The sequence below is a fragment of the Saccostrea cucullata genome, unplaced genomic scaffold (genome assembly GCF_032062105.1).
Source record: "Saccostrea cucullata isolate Sc308-1 unplaced genomic scaffold, CSIRO_AGI_Scuc_v1 ctg3192, whole genome shotgun sequence".
Lineage (NCBI taxonomy): Eukaryota > Metazoa > Mollusca > Bivalvia > Ostreida > Ostreidae > Saccostrea > Saccostrea cuccullata.
The window spans coordinates 51397-71216 of NW_026941201.1; the positions used below are offsets into that span (position 1 = coordinate 51397).

The window sequence follows — 19820 nt, forward strand, 5'->3', positions numbered from 1 at the left end:
AATACTGCATTTTCCTGTTAAAAATGCAAACCAGTAGAGCTACAGTCAGTTGTGGTTAATTTTGTTTTTAAATGGAAATTAGATATTTCTGGTACACTGCATATAGATATAGGAATGATACGAATTTATATAAATGCATTAAATCTCATTTGTTTGATTTATTTTTTTTCTTTGTGCTGTATAGAAATGTCTGTTCAAATTTTAGATATTGATTTATTTTCTATTTTAGGTAGGTGCATTACCTGAGACTAATCAAGTATTCAATCCCTCCAGGATTCCATGAAAACAATTGTCTTATTTTACAAGCAAGATTTCATACACAACACAGATTATATAACAAAAATTAAAGTTTAAATGCCAAATTTTGTATCAGACTGTTTTACTCAAGACGGAGAAAATGTGCTTTTTTTACAGACACAAACATTCTCAACATGCAACATTCAGAATAGTTCACAGCTTAAATGTAAACCAAACATACAACCAGGAAGGATATAGCAATGTCCGGAGTATTTTCCTGTTGTGTGTGCACTATGAAATCACTATACTCGGTGAAGCGGAGTTAGAACAGGTGAGTTGGCTTGATTTTAACTTTTACGTGACTTCACATCGTATTTTAAATAACCTACTGTTAGAACAAATGATGCATTGAATGTCCAAATATTCGCACTTACATTTTTCTATAACTCGATTAGTTATAAATCTACGAGAGTCTTTCAAGTCAAACGATTAACTATAAAGGACTCAGTTTAGTTTAAGTTATGCTAAGATTGACCGAAATGTTGCATCTAATACCTTTAAAGGGTGAATTTTGTTTAACTTTGTTTAAATTGATACGCCAAATAATACGGAAATACGAGTATTTCAGCAGGAAGGATATTTGGATGCGAGTTATGTGTATACTATTGTGACTTTAAAATTGACACATGTCTATTGTTGTGACCTCAGGATTGACAAGTGTCTAGTGTTGTGACCTCAGGATTGACATGTGTCTATTGTTGTGACCTTAGAATTATAATATTATTGTCATATGACCTCATAATGGATACACGAATGAGAATGGATTTATCTATGTGATGTATTTCGCTTTTCTTTTATATTCAATTTCCATATATCTACTGCCTCATAAATATACTTCACGATGCAACCTGAAGATAAAATCTATTTTAGAATATTAAATATAACGTAAATTTTACATTTTCACTGATGTTTATAAAGAGAAAAACTAATGTATGACGCATATACTTCCTAAAGACAAGTTGTCACACTATTTTGTACTTAAAAATTGCAATTCTGATTAATATTCTTACTAGGAAAAGAAATAAAGACAATGGGTTTCTATTTTACACTTTTCCATTCATTATCTACAAGTGATTTAAGTTCTTAGGCGTGACACACATTGCAATATTGCCTAATTCACCAGTAATGTAACGCTGTTAACAATTGCTGCTCATGTTTTCTTCAATGACGAGATAAGGCACTTGGCATGTTCCTTTTCCATCTTTTCACAGTGTTTAAAAGTAGTTATAATTTTGATTAACTTGTAACTATTAATAAACTATTTTCAATATGTCTCAAGAAATATACCCTAAAATAATAATATGAACAATTCAAGTGATTTCCAATAAGAGTATAAAGGTTAAGGAAACACAATCCCCTGGTTCTATCAATGGTGCATGGTAAGGTACCTGAATTTTTATTATAAAACTTGTAAACTGGTAAAAATTATAAATTCTTTCGAAAAATAATATTAATTGAGGAACGTGTCGTCTGACATATCCCATACGTTCAAATTACCTAACTCTACAAGCACAGAAATATATGTAACAAAATCTTAGTAACACGATATTCTCAAGCTACGACCTTATGGGTCTGGTCGTCTTCATAACACATACGTGTATTTACTTGTTTTGCAACATTCATTGAGATAAAGTTGAAGTAAAATGTAAAGATAAAGAAATATCTGTATTGTCTGCCCAAGGACATATATGTCATTATTTGTTTAAATTGCTTTAGCTGCTCGTTTCAGTGACAACAACCATTAAAGCGGCAATACGGCTGCAAATCGTGTGCTTTTTCATTCAAATTTACCCAATATATCATTCAGGAATAAGGTAAAAAGTTGAAGTGTGCATTTGAGAAAAATATTCTCTCCTCATGTAAAATTAACATAATTAAAATCTGCCGGAAAATCAAGGGTCGTAAAACTTAGTTCTGTTTATTTGTACCACGTGAATTCTAAAATGGCACGTGCATACAATGTAGGGTTTACAATTATAATGGAATATTAAGTAAAAGCAATTCTGAGAATCAAAATATCTAAACTCTCTGGGAAATTAATAAAAGTTAACATATTAGTCTGCATTCAGACAAATTTAACATGATTAAGTACAAATGTTGACGTTTTGTGTATTGGGGTGCAGGAAAGGAAAATCCACCAAATCATACGTCATCAAGGCAAAATGTCAAACAAAATATCTTTCTGCAGTTCCAATACAATTTGCACTTCAAATAGCAATAATTTCTTATATGTCATAAGTGCATTTTTACGTTGAGTCTACACTGATTTTTTTCTTTGAAAGCCATGGAGATACGAGAAATGATACCATGTATCAACAAACCTGTACGGTACAACCTTCGCGAGCCCCACGTGAATGTCGCCGAGATCCCGTTTCTTCTTCATTCAATGATTATATTAATCTCATAACTAAATTTTTGTCAGGAAAGTTGCTTTTTAATTTCAAGGCCCTATTTTTGGTTGTTTTTCATTTTGGTCGACTTTGTCAATGTAGCAGGCCTACCGGGCTTCTCCCTCTTACCATGCTGTTTTGTTTATGAAAACTATACGCATGCGTGAATAGCATGGAATGTGGAACCTCGAACACATTGCGATGTATATATTTATGGACCATAAATAATTATTAATTTTAATTAAATAACCAGAATTATTTACTAATGAAATTTGTAATTTTCTGACAGTACGTATATACATTTATGAGTATGAAAAAAATTCCAAATCCTATAAGAAAATTTTAACAAGAGATGCGCCGTATTGTCACTTTAAAGAATTAAATAATTTTGCAGATGGTTAATAGTTGAACTTAAATATTCAATCAATCAATTTTATTTTAATTTTATTAAGATGTTTTCATGATATTCTTAATATAGAGTTGTTAGTTGTGCATAGCTATTCAATTGTTATTTATTTACATAACTACAGACAAAGTGACTCGATCTTCCTGGATACCATGCAGTTGTCGATAAATAGACCGAGTGTTCATATCATCAACAGTCATAATCTTGCATTAAAAATGTTTACGAGTTATCTCCTTACATGACCACTGTGCAAACATTAGGATTACGCAACAATTCTAACTTTGGGGGCAAATCTTTACCTGCAATCTTTTCTGTGGTTTAACTTTTGATCCATCTTTAACAGATTTAATAACTCGTGAACCGTTCATAAACAACTTCTCCTTTACTTATGTTTTTTTTTTCAGAAAGAATTTTACTACTAACTAGGACCCGTGCTGCAAACAAATCGGTTTGGTACAAAGTGCAACATTTTTCTAGACATATTGCGTAAGACACAGAGTAAGCGATCACATATTTTTATATTCTTTACCAGCAGCTTTCTTAACTGTGTGGTTTCTTTTTAAAAGAAAGTATTAAATATTTACATTGATAAAATCTATGTTGGACCTGTGCAAACAGGATGCGGATCTCAATGAATTTGATGATACACTAACAAATCATCTACGACTGGTAGTTAAGAGAGATTAGTGTACTTTTTATTGATTAATGTACTGTAAAATTTTACGTTAACATACTAGATTGATTTGAAAGAAGTTATTTATTAAAAGGGTTTTTCTACTGTAGGCATTTTTTGGAATAATTGTAGCTCTTGAATAGTATTAATAATAAAGGTGTTTTGTGTCTTTAGAATGTATTTTTGAATAAAGGCTCACTTTTGTAAATGCACGGAGCTCTTTAAATATGAATTAATCCCAAAACTACATTTTCTGATAAATGGAGTTCTTCCAGACTCTAAAAATGTTAAACAAAACGTGAATGAGACATAACAAAATCTCCATGGCTTTTAGGAAGAAATGCATTTTGTTATTTGCTCAATCGAATGTTCTCTCCCAGACCTGATGGAATGATGTACGCAACCGCTTAAAAAACAATTATGTAAGAAAAATTAGAATTTAAAAATGCGATTTGTTGGTGTTTAGAGGGTTTTTAAAGTTTAACTTCAAGACATTAATAGAAATTTGGTCAAATTGGATTTAAAATGCAGAATGGTAGAAACACCACAACTGTAGATCGAATTATTTCTGCTGGTCTGCGTAGCCTTGCTTCTCCCACAAAATCGATACTGACAGTGGTGTACATAGTACAAGAACTTTACATTGTATTGATCCTATCTGACTAGGCGAATGGAGAGTGGAGGACTTAGAATCCTAACGGTAAGGTTAAGAGCTAGAGAGTTCATGTTCGCACGCCTTAATCTTATGCTCCTTTAAAGTTATCATTTTTTGAAGTCCAAAGATAATTTTCAAAATCCACAAGTTCCTAATAGTTTTTATAAAGGATCGTAATAATTATGCTTTTTACCTTTTCTGGACTAAATGTGATAAATGGTTAAAACACTTAGAAACATGCTGCCATTTAACAAAGGGTAACGTATTGTTTTCAAACGCGTGTTTGATCTTTTTCTTAGGGGATGATGGCAAACATTTATATAATGCTAGTATACAGAGAATCAATTTTTTAATTGTAACTCTCCAATGCTTTAACTTTGTTTCATTTTTGTTATTGTATTAATTAGTTGTCGATTACTGTGTTTTGCCTCTTTTCTGGACATCTCAAAAATGTACATCGATTCTTGAAAAGTCAGTTAAAATGAACAGCATTGATAATAATTGGGTTTCTTTATGTCTTCCGCATATTAATATTTTACACATGACAAACACTGCCTGGTCCATTAATGACTTAATTTTTGTGTTGACTTCGTCAACGGGGAAAATATTCGATAATCGATTTTGATTTAATAAATTTGGGAATGGCTAGATTTATATCGCATCTGTCAAACAAGGTCTTGAATTCACTTATCATCGATATAGCGCTGGTCATGTACAGTCATTATTTAATTCCCGGCGACTATTGATATGCCGTATCGTGTGTGTAAATAGGGTGCAACGTTTATCATAGGGTGATAAAAACTCAAGAGTTATTATCAGATTTATAAAGGTTCCATAAAAGGATTAATATTCCCAAGGATTGTTATGAGGTAGGTTAGTCGATTTTGTTATCTTTCCCTTAAGACTGTTTCCTCCAAATCATATAAATTATTAGTTAAAATATAAAAGGAATTCTATTTAATCGGGGAAAAGACCCAATTTAATAGGTGTGGTTAATTGATGAACGTTGAAATAATCTACGTACACAAATGTTGGTGTAAAATTGAAAATTTACAAACAAACGGCGCAAGCTGTATGGAAATAAACGTGATTTGAATTTCTTTGTAGATAACGTTAATCCGCTGCACGAACGGGTTTAACAGGTGATACATTGATTACAAAGGAGACACATGTTTCCTATCTAAAGCTTGGAACGTTGTAAAATTGAATAGGGAGATATATTTTACGCAAATTGCTTTATTGGTCAATAACCTTATTTTACATTCATCTCCTTAGTCCAGGTATGACGTTGAAATTATGGATAAAAAAATTCAATAGATATTAAAATTAGACTGACCTGAACTTTGCTGAAGTTAATAATTATACATTTATTAGCAGCCAAAGCTTTACATTGCCAGTAAGTGATAGAATTCAATGAATAGATCATGTAAACAAGGAAGCAGTTTTGCTTCGCAAGAGAAGCTTTACCTTGCTCATTAGGAGTTACCCTTTTCTGTACATTCGAAACCTATTATTTTTTTTTATATTTCACGTTTGGTTAATTTTTTGTTTTCTAATAAAATGCAAACCATTGATTTCCCTTCGAAGCTTTAAAACGTTCTAGACGACATAAAAAAAAGGTTAAGATGGGGAACATTATTCGATATAAAAAAAACGTGACTACACAGATTTGTGAACATGGCATAAAAACGCGGACCCCTGGAAATTCCAGACGTGGTAACAGATACTTAAGGGGAGTAAGAGGGTCACGCCGCCTTAAGCCCTATATGAATTGATTAGGTAGACTGGGTAATCCTTAGTAAAATTCAGTATTAAAATGAAGGCTAAAAATTAATATGAAATATGATAGCCGGTATCATTTAACAAGCAAATTCAAAGAATTATTGTTCTTTTTCGGTGTCTCAATGGTTGGTATACAATTTATTTATGACGCACTGTAACTGTCTTGTTCGTATGTCCTGTCCATTGTACGTGTAATGTTTGGATAAATTAAACTACAGCAGATTATATCTCAAAACTGCAACAAAAGTCAGTGTCGAGGTCGTGAGGTCAAATATCATAATGTAATCCGAAAGGTTTTGTCACGAGTGAGACAAATGCAAGAAAACACTAGTGTAATGTCTCTACTACACAAAAAGTGTAGCTGAAGTTAATTTATTTAGATAAGTAGGTAAAATCTTCTAGGTCAGGGTCAAGAAACAATTCTTTTTAAAAGGTGTTGTAATAGGTTATGTAAAACACAATAAGAAAGAAGTATTAGACACATGTAAGAAAATATAGATGCCGGGTCTCCGCGTCATCTCGACCAAAAGTGTCAAGTTGGAAGAAGTAAAAGAATGTGTTAGAAACACACAGTTAATATTATTTTGAAATGAACGGTAAAAAAATCGAGAAAAAGTACATTTTTTATGCGCAATAAATTTATACCTTTTTCAATGGGTGGCACTGCAGCTCTCTGGTCGTCGATCCCAATATTTTTCAGACCAGCGAGCTACAGATCTACAGCTGTATGATTGGGCATTCATTTTTGACATTTCTTTTTTCTCGCAGGCAATAGGTGGAAGGTTGGAATAATATGAGAAAACAAGCTCGGCAGGTGCATCAATGTCTTTGTGGCTTTGCAGTTGCTGTAACTATCGTTATTGTAACAAATCCGTATTTAATATTTGATATGGAACAATCGGGACGACCGAGTGCTGGTCTTACTTTTAACTCCACAGTTGTGTCAAAGAAGACCTTCTTTTGTTCTACATGCAAAAATAATCGTGGTCCGAAACGATTAGTATCGGATGTCGATTGTCTACGAATAATAGAGGGAGACGAAAAATATATACAAAGTGTCAAAAATGTAATGGACAACAAAATATTTGCATTTAAAAGTGATGCAGAAATGGCGGATGTAAGTGAAAACTGTGAAACGTTTCTAAGCAAATATGATTATGGGAACTTTAATGTGACCAAGGAAGAACTGGAATTCCCCATAGCGTATAGTATATTGACGTACAAAGAGGCCATGCAAACAGAACAACTTCTTCGATCAATTTATCGACCTCATAATGTGTATTGTATTCATATAGACAAGAAAGCACCTCCTTCTTTACATCGAGCGATAAAAAATATTGGAAATTGTTTACAAAATGTGTTCATTGCCTCGAAATTAGAGGAAGTTATATATGCAGGATTTTCCCGCCTACAGGCAGATTTAAACTGTATGTCAGATTTGCTCAATTATCTTCATGTTTCTTGGAAATACTTAATTAATATTCCACATCAGCAATATCCATTGAAGACAAACGCCGAGATTGTTAAAATTTTGAAAATATACAATGGTGCTAATGATATCGAAGGCATAACGACTCCAGGGAGAATGTACAGGTCACGGTATCTTTCTTCTTTCAAATTAGAAAATAAAAACATGGTGAATACTGGGAAGAAAAAGGATCCGCCGCCACTTGGAATCAAAGTCGTGAAAGGAAGTGCGTACGGAGTGTTCAGCAGGGACTTTGTCAACTTTGCGCTACACGATAAAATGGCGAAAGTTGTTTTAAAATGGTGCGAAGATGTTAAAAGTCCTGATGAATATTTCTGGGCTATATTGAATTTTAACAAGGTTGTTAATGCACCTGGAGGCTACTTCGGTAGGTTTAGTCTTCTTAGCTTTAAAATATTTTATTTCTTATAAAAAAGACTCCAATAGAGCATTCATTTTCCTCCCTAACACGAGAATTCATTTTACTTCCTAACATGTCGAAAGGTGCTTATTTAGCGAACATCCATAAACTTGAGTGTCATTTCTTCACCAAACATGATCATTTACTTTGATTCACAAAAACAATCTAGACCCTATGCATTCATCAGGCAGGCTGACACTCTGTAGTCAAATTTAGTAAAACAGAAAGGCCTAACCATGGGTATGAAGAATTTCAGTCAGAAAACGACATAATGATGCAACTATATTTGTGATAAGTGACTGACAAACAAGTTACTGAAACAAGAATATCAGCAGTCTCGATTAAAGTCACCATTTCGTAAGTTCTATGGTCGATACAATGACCATGTCAGCAAATACAATTTATCATTTAAATCAAATGCTGACTGAAGTTTTTCATAGTTATGGCACCTGATCCTACCTCTGATGTTTTGGAGGTCCGTGTTTGCTCTGCTCATATTTTGTTTTGTTTTATGGAGTTTTGAGCTTGAATGTTGTTTGTTATCTCCATATATTTCATTAAAGATTTTTTAAAAGGTTTTGGGAAATCTTTAATTTCTCTTTCACTAAACTATTACAACTATTAAAAATGTATATTGATTGAAAAACACTTAATATATTAGATAAATTAGACATTTTTTCTGGGGAAAAAATTATGCTGATATGATATACCTCACCGTTTTTTAAGCAGGCTTGGGGGTCAAAAAATTAACAATCAGGTATAACATATTTTTAGATATTATATCCTAAGCTGTCAACTATTATTTGGCAAAGAAAATTTTCAAATAGTTTAATTTTAAATTTCGTTCATTTTTGTATGTCTTTATATGGAGATCAAAATAGAATGAAATTTGCCACAACCACCCAGCCCTCTTAAAGTTTCCTTTACAACGTAATATAAAATGAATCGTATTGTTATCATTTTTAAATGGATAGCATAAAAGTGTGCGGAATTTCCAAAATTGTCTGTGTAATATAATATGCGATTAAATGAAACAAAGTATCTGACAGAAGAATAAAATTTTCATATTGCCTTTACAGATAAGCCTGACAATAAGCCGTGGCTGGCGGTGTACGCTGCATGGGGAGGAGTAAATTCCTGTCACGGAAAGTTTATTAGGGGAGTGTGTGTGTTTGGAATTGGAGATCTCACTGAGCTGGTGTCCAAAAGAGAACTGTTTGTGAACAAATTTTATTACAACTACCAACCATATGCTCTTCAATGTTTAGAAGAATGGCATAGAAACAAATCATTTAGCAATTTACCATTTGAAACACATTTTTATAAAACATTGCCCTTTATCATTAAAACTTCTTAACTCTGATAGCATTTTATCATTGTATATTGGAAATGGTTGAAGGGAAGCGATGGGTATTCGATTATATTTGTTTCTGAGGAGAGTTAGTCTGAAAAAAAATAGAATATCCAATAGATACACTGCTGGTAAAGTGCAAATCGAGAAAATCTTGGTGTCGGACACTCGCTACTATTGGCACCTGTCAATTGTCTAGTTAAATATATCTTTTTGAAAGAACACAGTAAAAGCAACTTTCCAGAAAGCAAATTTATTAAAAAGGTAAGGGATTGGGTGGCTTTCATACCCGAAAGTGCTTAAAATCGAAACATTACACATGTAAATTGTAGTTTACATAGTGTGTTTCATCTACTCGTATTCGATTGATATAAAAATGACTACAGGACTAATTGGATAAAGATTTAGCTTGAATCAAACGTTATTCATCAATAGCAAATTCGTGACAAATTCATTAATACCACGGTCAAATATTACTGATTGTTTCAAAGCTTGTAGAAAAGCTTCCATTTGAACTTTTGTCCAACATAGGTTCTGATGGTAGCATTTGTATTTGGGGGAGCGCTCAATTGGGACGTGCCCAATGACATCAGAAACTATGTATGCAACGGCCGGTGAGACATTTTCATTTAAAGATGGCGATTAAATTATACGAAAGTTGACCTTACTAGTGTGGGCGACATGCTCATCTATGTATAATACAGATGGAAGGAAAACATGCGCCGGAATCACTTACGTATCTGAAGGAAATGCTTCTGCAGTCGCTTGAAATCCAGACACTACATTCGAATGCATTGTAGATGCAAGACATGCCTTCTGAAATTCTTCAGAAACTTTGCGTATCCTATCCTACAGCAACTTCGGATGCAGTCGTATTGATAAATGAATCTTCCTCTTTAGTTCACCCCGATTTGAAAGACTATTAAAGAAGAAATGGACTAACGACTCCTTCCAAATATTGAAGTGACGTGGTTTGTTTGTATGTCGTTTACCATCTCGAACGTCTCTCTTGCGAATTTTTCACTCATGTAGAGATGCCACCACTTGTCGGCGGAGAGCTGCAAATTTTGGCCATTGATCAGTGAGGAGTGTTTTTCGCGCCAGCTCCTACTGCGACATAGGCTTTATGCAGTCTCATTTGAATGACCGGTTTCCACGTCCCGCAGCGGGATCCGAACCCGCGAGGTAAGGATCGGCTCCTTACTTAGCGACTGTAGAGCAGACACATTAACGGCGATGGTGTGACTTAGTAGATCAATAACAATGTTGTTTGTTTGCGCTATTTCTATGAATTGCATGAGACCCATGCCAATCGCATACAAGCAATTGTGGCTTTCGTTGCCAATGTTTTGCAAAAATTCTGCTCATACCAGAGACGACCAATTCCACCTTTTGTCAAACTCCTCTTGGACACAAAAAATATCAGCTTCCAATACAGAATCCTTCAGGATATTTTTTATTCCATATCCTTGCATTCATGTCCTTTCCCCCTGCAGAATAAAATTGCATTAGCACAGGCATAGCAGTTACCATTTCTAGGGACCCCGCTTCTCCATGAATTGGCTTGGCACCCTTTTGCAGCTTCTTTTCTAGGTTTGTGCGACATTGTTATAATTGTCTCATCCATGTTCTAAATAAACATAGGATTGTAATGAAATTGATGTCTCCAGTAAACTCCACGCAAAGTAGCAAATAATTCATTAATTCTTTCTCTTGACATTTCTTGAAACAGAAAACGGTCATCGTTTCGGGTGTTCTAAGCGAGTGTCCTAAGTTCAGGCATCTTCGCTAGCCAAAGGATTCCGATCTGAAATTTACCCAAAATCCTTGGCAGATTTGGATGAAAAATTTGACCTCGCACAAACGAATTTGATTAGCTGCGAAGTCCCAGCGTACGCAAGGTTTTTAATAATCGACGATTTTCAACGGAATTAAAGCTAAACACGACTCGTAAATAGACATACGCCATTTTTGATATCATTATCTACGATACATCAACACCAGGATATACTCTTCAGATTCGTCACACCTGACTGCTTTATTGTCACGCGTGGAATGGCGACCCGTGTTCGTGCTGGTTATCTTGCATTACCTTTGTTTACATTTGATAGCAGTTACAAGTATCTGTGTTTGTATACTGCACTGACCTGTACAACTTTAATTGTAAGTTTCTTTGGTTTCTTACTTTCCTGCATTAGACGAAGTATTACGTTATTATTGACACTACCGAGTGCTGTATAGCATACGTCCCTCTACACCGGTGTCGACTAGCTAATTAATTTGAACAGTGACAAAGTACTGCCCTTTATATAGGGATCTGCAGCTATAGCGCTTCACCGAACAAAAATGGCGAACACATTCCTTTTACGAATCGTGTTCAGCTTAAGGTATGTTCGTCTTTGTATGCAAAAGTTGATAATTTACAAGGAATAAAATTTAGGACGTAATATATGCTTAAAAAAACAAGGGAATAATCGATTCGGTTTTTTTTTCTTTGATGGCAGCATTTGTATTTGGGGGAGCGCTCATATCATATGTTTTTAAGATATTACTGAAAGGATCACATAAGTACATGTTCGTGTTCTGCATTTGAGGTGCATCAATTTCAGCCAATCAAATGTCATGGCTCATTAATATTGGATACACGTGTTGTCAAACTCTTGATAAAAATCACGAAGAACATTTTATACCACTTCTGAGGTGTACCAACAGTTGTATGAAGTGTTGGGTTATATTCCACACGAAAATGACGGATCGTCTAAGTATGTTTGTTATCGTTGTTATGCTAAATTGAAGAAATTATCTAAAATTGACTACGAACTGCTGCACAAGTTGAACGAACTAAGAACTGGAAAAAACGAGTTGATAAAATCTATGAGTGAAAATCTGCTTTCAAACGTCATATTGATTTACAAATATTAACAGTTATTTTCATTGGACAAATACAAAAGAGCTTTAAGTAACTTAACTCAGTTATGCTACGTTCCCACTGTCGTGCGGTCAGTTACACACGTCACGATAGATCGATCGTAGTTGATCGCAGAGTTTTTATTGAATTTTATGCCAAGATACGAAGAAATGCGTATAGGTGCGTTCTCATACGTTTCGTTACGCTTTTATGCGCTATGGCCACGATGGATAAATTTCATGTGATGCGATCTCTGACGATCTGACCACCGTTCAGATAAGATGAATTACGTTCCGAGAAGATTATCAAGATTTATTCGAAAAAGGACCTCGATCTGTCACGAATATCACGATCCGAGTTCTCGATTAGAGAGGATCTCCTACGTTTTAATACGTACTCATTACCCTCTTCCTTGGAAGACGGTATTGTATAGTTGAAGTTTTTTACAGTCTTCGGACTCTTTTGTGATTGGAAGAAATTGCATGAGTAGAAGATTCTCAATTATTTCATTGGTTGAAATGCTGTTCAAGGCAAGGGAGATAACTTTCTGATGATCTAATTTTCGTACGACTTAACAATTTTGCAAGATTTTAAATCTTAAAAAAAAAATGACAAAACGAACAACAAAATCAGCAGTAATTAATTCCTAATAACATGATTTTTTGTATAGCAAAAAATAAAAAGATCTCTTTAACTTCATTATAAATAAAATTTGATTTTTATTGCTTGCAGGCTTTACAATTTGTTATTATTCTTTTCCCCTTTCTTAATGGAATCAGCCGAGGTTTGCCGAAAGCTCTCGGCGAGTCAAAGTTTACGGAGATGACCGAGCGACAACCGTGGTAGGGCTAATGCCAGTAAAAAGCTAATGTAGAAATACAAAATCAAGAAATTCAAAAGAATTATACGGCCTGATAGGTGTAGATCAGTTTACAGTTTAAGTTTGTTGCTAAAGACGGGAAGCTTTTTAAAAAAGCTCTACTTGTACGATATAATACGTTCATTGCGCACTCTTGCGCTAATGTTCGATAGAATAACACGTTCATTGCAACGCCTTTCACGATCAGGATCAAGATAGAACGCGCTTTGAGCTACGATTGTATCCCGATAGACATATAAAAATCTGACTATACTGAGTCCATTATATTTTATTTATTGAAAAATCAAACAAAACATAAACATACAATCATTGTTAATGGCAGAAGTAAAGGTTGATGACAACTTCATGAATGTGGTGCTTGTGATGTAACTATGGTCATACATGTATGTTATTGCTGTCAAAGTAGGGCAAAAGCAGCAATGTACAGATCTATTTCTTATCTTTTTATTTTTTCTCTGATGTTGCCTTTGATCGAACGGTTCAAGTTAATAAGAAGATAGGATCTCCCCTCTTTCTTTTTTTGTACCTGTTTTAGTTTCATCTTTTAAATATTTTTCCAAAACGCAGACATTTTTTTTCAGTCGCGAAAGAAACGCGTTCAATTTCCCCGTTATTTTTACAAGGGTATAAGTACTCATAATGTAGCGTGATTGTCCGCAACAAAGCGTTAACACTCGTGTCTAATGGCGTTTACTCTCATACGTCCGTATCAAATCGTCTCTGAGTGGGAAAATATCGTGTCAGCACGTGGGTAGTAGGGCCACGCAAAGCGTCACAGAACGTGACAGAACGTGAGATATCGCAACGAATCGTCATTCAGCGGGATGTTTGTCCTTTCTGAGATCGATCACGATATGAAAGCCAGATTAGATGCGTTTACTTACGATGCAGCTGAGGTTAGTTACGATGTATTGCGATTTGATACGATGATGACGATTAAAATCTAATCGTGTTAATCGTAGAAAAATTTTTGACAGTCAAAAAAAATTTCACGATCAACACGATGGTCACGAGTGAACACAAGATTTGTTTCGGTTTGATACGAAAACTACGATTTGTCCACGTTCAAGTCCCCGATATCAATCGTGGCGCCAATCGTGATAGTGGGAACATAGCATTACGGCGATGGACGGCGCAATTGAATTTCCCGTTTGATAGGACTAAATCTGCCAGGGTTGTAGAGTAGATTTCGGATCGAAAACCCTTGGCTAGCGAAGATGAAGTTCAGGATGGCGTTGATTAGTCCCCATAACCACATTTCTGGCACTAGACGCTTATATCATCTCTTTCTTTAAGTAAGTTCAGATGCGCAAAATATAAGGCTGTGCTTTAGTTATCCTACATCTAGTTAAGCTCTCTTCTTGGCAATCTTTTAGGCTCTTTGGTATATGTGATACATGATATTTTATATAAATAAACACACTGGTAATTTCAACATGTTATGTTTTAGCATGAAAAATAAGATTTTATAAGAAATATTAAAAAAGAAATAAGTGAGGGCCTATAAATGTGTTAAAACAATGTCTATTTTTTTTCATTTTCACACTTAAATCCAATGTTCAACTTCTGATTTCACCTTCAGACAACAGGAGCCGACCATAACTCCGTTATAAAAAGGTTCGAACACAATATACATTTCAGTTCTATATAAAATGTAGAGAACTCGCCATACACTTTTGAACAGAAATGCTGAACTAATGAAAGATACTGTAAACGTATTATATTTGGCTGTGTATTCTTTTTAGCGGAAAGAAACTTCCGCTAATTCAAGTACAACGCTAAATGTCTTAAACATATATACATTAATAAGAACATTAAGAAATGCGCTAAATCAAATCAACGCTAACTTGTTCAAAAATCAATTTCCGCCAAATATTGTACACGCTAAATATAATATATTTACAGTAACTCCTTTGTTTTGTTTGTTTGTATACTGTATTGTTTATATAACGTCCCTCTCGAGAATTTTTTACTCATATGGAGACGCCGGTACTTGCCGGTGGAGAGCTGCAAATTTTGTCCTATACTTGGCACTCAAGGCCATTGAGCAGTGAGAAATCGTTTTCGTGCCATCACCTACTGCGACATGGGACCTCGGTTTATACGGTATCATCCGAAGGACTGGTCTCCATGTCTCGCAGTGAGATTCAACTCCTGGCTTGAAGCAACGGGGACAATGCCCTTCTCGTCCTGGATATTAGATTTTATGCTAGCGTTTTGATTAGCAATTGCTGAGTCTTATCCTGCTGCTTTAGTCAATCTCTCTCTTATTTCGTAGCCAGATTGGTTTGATTTCAATACTTCCTTGGATGTGGTTTAGAAACTGGTAATATACATTGTTTTCTTGGCTTTCTCCTGTGCAAGTTGTTTGACATTTGTGATTCTGCGACTGTAGAGCAAACGTTCTAACCACTGCGCAATGCAGGCGACTACCACTATGGGAAAAAATTCGTTTTAAAAGCTACAGTCAAAGCAACATAGAAGCACCCTTATGTTAGTGAAGCTTCCCCCTTTTTTTAACATTAAAGCAATTCTTTGCTCCTGGACATCAAGCGGTCGTCTAACTGTTGGCATGAATGTAATAAGCATCTCCTCTACCACTTGTCCTCTACCAAAATTGTAAATTTCATGGTCAGGGCGAGGCTATATAGATTATACTAGTATACTGAAGATTGTTTACTAATATTTCTTTGAAAATCTCTGCTCCCGGGCATTCAATGTACAATTATAATGAGCAAGGGTGTCTTCCAAAATTTTGAATTTCATGGTCCTTGGATCAGGAGTTCTGGTGTTAGGGCGATGGTCTATTGATTATATAGTGAAAATACATTAATTCTTTGAAAATCTTCTCTGCTCCTGGGTATTAATTGTGATGAGGAAAGGTACCGCTTCCAAAATTGTGGATTTCATCGCCCCAGGGTCAGGGGTTCTATTAAACAAAATAACTTCATACATAGTTACAAAGAGCAAGGGGTCCTTCTTCCAGAATTGGGTATTTCATGGCCTCTTGGTCAGATGTACCATAGAGGGGGTATAATTATATAATGAAAATGGACTGGTTAGGTAGTTGTCACAGACGAGATGGTAATATCTTTGCAATGAAGGATATAGATATAACGAATAGCATACAAGCTCAAAAGTCCATAAAACAATACAAACAGTAATCACGCAAAAAATAAAACAATGAAAAATAGGAGCAGAGCAAACACGGACCTCCAAAACATCAGATGTGGGATCAGATGCCATGGAGGAGTGAGCATACCCTGCTGACCAGTCACATCCGCTATGTGCTTCTTGTCATTATCGGGAAATAACGTAAAAATCTGTCATCAATTCAGTGTATAAATAACGGACTTACAATTACTATGAAAAACGTTAGTCAGCATTTAGCATTTGACTCAATGATAAATTATATTTGCTGACAAGGTCATTGTATCGACCATAGAACTTACGAAATGATGACTTTAAACGAGACTGCTGATATTTTTGTTTCATCAATTTGATTGTCGATAATTTACCTCGTTTTTAGAAATTGTTCATACGTAGAGCATGCTCTTGCATGTCGAAACAACTGGGATATATGAACTCCGTACGCAGGTGATGAAGATATATTGGTGCATAAGTAAGGGAAGATGACGATAGAAAAGTTAGTCATCACGTTTATCATAGAGCTTGGTTGTTAGATTACAACTGATGTCTTTTTCAAGTAAAATATCCAAGTATGAAACAGATGTGTCAGACTCTGTGGTATCTATTATCTGAAGCTCACCAGGATATGTCGTATCGACAGAGGAATGGAAATTACCATTGTTAATTGAAAATACGTCATCGATATATCTAAATATCGAGTTGAAGGCCACAACAGGTGTTTTCTTTTTTCATGCATAAGATTTTGCACATATTCTGCTTCATATGAATACAAAAATAGGTCTGCGATTGGAGCGCAGTTGGTACCCATGGGAATTCCAGTGGATTGTTTGAAGACCTGGTCTCCAAAAACCATATAGATATTGTCAATCAGAAACTCAAGCGTCTTTTTATATCAACTTCAGAGTACTTGTGTGTGCAATCAGAATGTGTTTTAGCAAAATAATTTTGCAAATGACCAATGACCAGGTATGTAAATTTAAGAGTTCCGTTTTTAGGTCACCTGAGTAAACTTATTGCTATCTGTTTTCGTCGTGCTTTGTGCGTTATCATTTGAATATTTCCAGCTTCTTCTCTGCAACCAATTTCAACCAATTTTGGCATAAAACAAATATTTTTGGGTGAAGGGGAACAAAAATTGTGAATTTCATGGTCCCTGCCCCCCTGGGACCTGAGATGTTGGGCCAAAACCACTAAAATGAATGCGTTCTTTAAAAGTCTTCTTCTCTACTCCTGGATATCAAGCAGTCAAACTGTTGGCATTATTGTAATCAGCATTTAGTCCTCTACCAAAATTGTGAAATTCATGGCCCCCGAGTTAGGGATACTAGTGCTAGGGCGGGGCTAATAGATTATCTAATGAAAATGCATTATTTTTTTGAAAATCTTCTTCTGTGCTCCTGGGCATGAAATAAACAAACCAAGTACATAGTTATGTTGAATAAGGCCGCCTCTTTCAAAATTGTGAATTTCATCGCCCCAAGGTCAGGGGTTCTAGTGCTAGGGCGGGGCAATATAGATTGTATAGTGAAATTGCATGTTTTCTTTGAAAATCTTCTCTTCCCCTGGGTATTTAATAAACTAACCAAGTATATAATTATGATGAGCGAGAATGTCTCTTCTAAAATTGTGAATTCCATGGCCGGAGGGTCAGGTATTCTAGTGTTAGGTTGGGGCTCGATCATATAGTGAAAATGCATAAATTCATTTAAAATATTCTCTGCTCCTGGGCATTAAACCAATAAACTAGGTACATAGTTATGATGAGCAAGAATGTCGCTTCTAAAATTTTGAATTTCGTGACCCCAGGATTGGGGGTTTTGGTTTTAGTGCAGGGCTCTATTGTTGATCATAGTGAAAATGCTAAAAAAAAAACTTGAAAATCCTCCTCTCTGCTTCTGGGTATTAAATAAACTAACAAAGTACATACATGTAGTTATGTTGAATAAGGCTGCTTCTTTCGAAATTATGAATTTCATGGTCCCAGGACCAGGGTTCTGGTGTTAAGGCGGGGCTTTTGAACATATAGTGAAATGCATAAATTCTGAAAAAAATCTCCTCTGCTCCTGGGTATTAAACCAATGAACTATGTACATAGTTATGATGAGGAAGGATGCCTCTTCCACATTTGTGAATTTCAGGGGTTCTGGTGTTGGGGTGGTGCTCTATTGATTATATGGTGAAAATGCATGAAATTTTTGAAAATCGAACGTGACAGCCTTATGAGGACCAAACTGTATCACCAACGTATCTTCCTACTACTTGGTAAAATGATCTTTGTTTACCTTTTGTTCAGTTGATACTAACGAGAATGATATTAACAGAACTAGAATTTATGCATAACAGACATTCATAATTCTGGCAAAATGATCTGGGCATACAATTGACAAAAGTAAAATTGTTGCATGTCACGCATTCATCATTCTAAATCATTTTGTAACTTTAACTTGAGTTGAACATGTGAAAAAATATACACTGGTGTACGTGTTCTTTCTCTTTTACATGCGTTCAAAAATTAATAATTTCTCGCGTTACGATAGTATAGCGAGAAATGATTGTTCTAACGAAATGTAAACGAATTATTGTACTTAAACGGAAGTTGCATATTGTGTATGTAGTAGCATTGTTAATGAAATAAAAATTTTAGGAATGACATGTTTGCATAGTTTTCTCATGATTTTAGCGTTCAGTTTCTAGCCCATGGTCTACCCGAGCAAGTTGAACGCCTGGACAATGGAATTGCCTCAAACCATATCAGAATTAGTATATCTGGCAGCTTCAAGACAGCAAGGAGATTTAATGAATAGTTTAATACAAACAAGAATAGACTCCATAATCTTTGAGTTTTTAGCAGAACATTCAAACACATTTCTAATTCGCAGAATTAACAGAATTGAAGAGAATCTTCAGAACGACCATTACGTTTTCAGAAAGCAAGTAAATGAAAACCAGTTCAAACATGAGGTTCAAACATGTTCTCGGTATACATATGGTCTCATCCGAAGGACCGATCTCCACGTCCCACAGTGTATTCAAATCCGCGACGTAAGGATCAACTCCTTTGGGTCAATATAAAAAAAAAAGCAGCTAAACTTGTCACTTCTTTGTAAAATCCTATTTCTTATTTTCTCCCAATTTTGGATTGTTGCTTTACAATCTATGACATCTGTAATTTCTATTTACTAATAGAAATTTTCACATAATTAATTTCATTAAAGTCAATAGATGATTTTATCACACCAATCAGCCAAATTCATGCTGTCAATGGAATTTTTCTCTTCAAATAAGGATAAATACGCCAAAAATTAAATGAAATTTTGTCTGAAAAATCATGTATACATTAAATAAACGTTAAATAGAATATATCTTTGAATAAAAAAATATGAGCCCCACCTTCCATTTAACTGATACAGCATTTAATATGACTGTACAAGAAAGTTGT

General features: G+C 34.8%; 1 protein-coding gene across 2 annotated transcripts; it reads left to right on the top strand.

The window, feature by feature from the left end:
• The first annotated feature begins 464 nt into the window (after nucleotides 1-464).
• Nucleotides 465-9455, top strand: LOC134257397 (N-acetyllactosaminide beta-1,6-N-acetylglucosaminyl-transferase-like). 2 transcript variants are annotated; one of them, XM_062740018.1, is made up of 4 exons: nucleotides 478-568; nucleotides 5529-5674; nucleotides 6971-8059; nucleotides 9172-9455. In XM_062740018.1, the coding sequence occupies exons 3-4, from the start codon at nucleotides 6997-6999 to the stop codon at nucleotides 9447-9449; spliced, it is 1341 nt and encodes a 446-aa protein (XP_062596002.1). In that variant the 5' UTR covers nucleotides 478-568; nucleotides 5529-5674; nucleotides 6971-6996; the 3' UTR covers nucleotides 9450-9455. The 2 variants fall into 2 exon arrangements, with proteins under 2 accessions (XP_062596003.1, XP_062596002.1); XM_062740019.1 differs by lacking the exon at nucleotides 5529-5674 and having other exon boundaries at nucleotides 465-568; nucleotides 6972-8059.
• Nucleotides 9456-19820: the final 10365 nt, after the last annotated feature.

What these genes read in the sequence shown, in the direction of transcription:
- LOC134257397 (XM_062740019.1), top strand. Translation starts at nt 6,997, where the DNA reads ATGAGAAAACAAGCTCGGCAGGTGCATCAATGTCTTTGTGGCTTTGCA. An exon ending in TGCACCTGGAGGCTACTTCG is followed by an intron (nt 8,060 to 9,171) that starts GTAGGTTTAGTC and finishes TTGCCTTTACAG; the next exon opens with ATAAGCCTGACAATAAGCCG.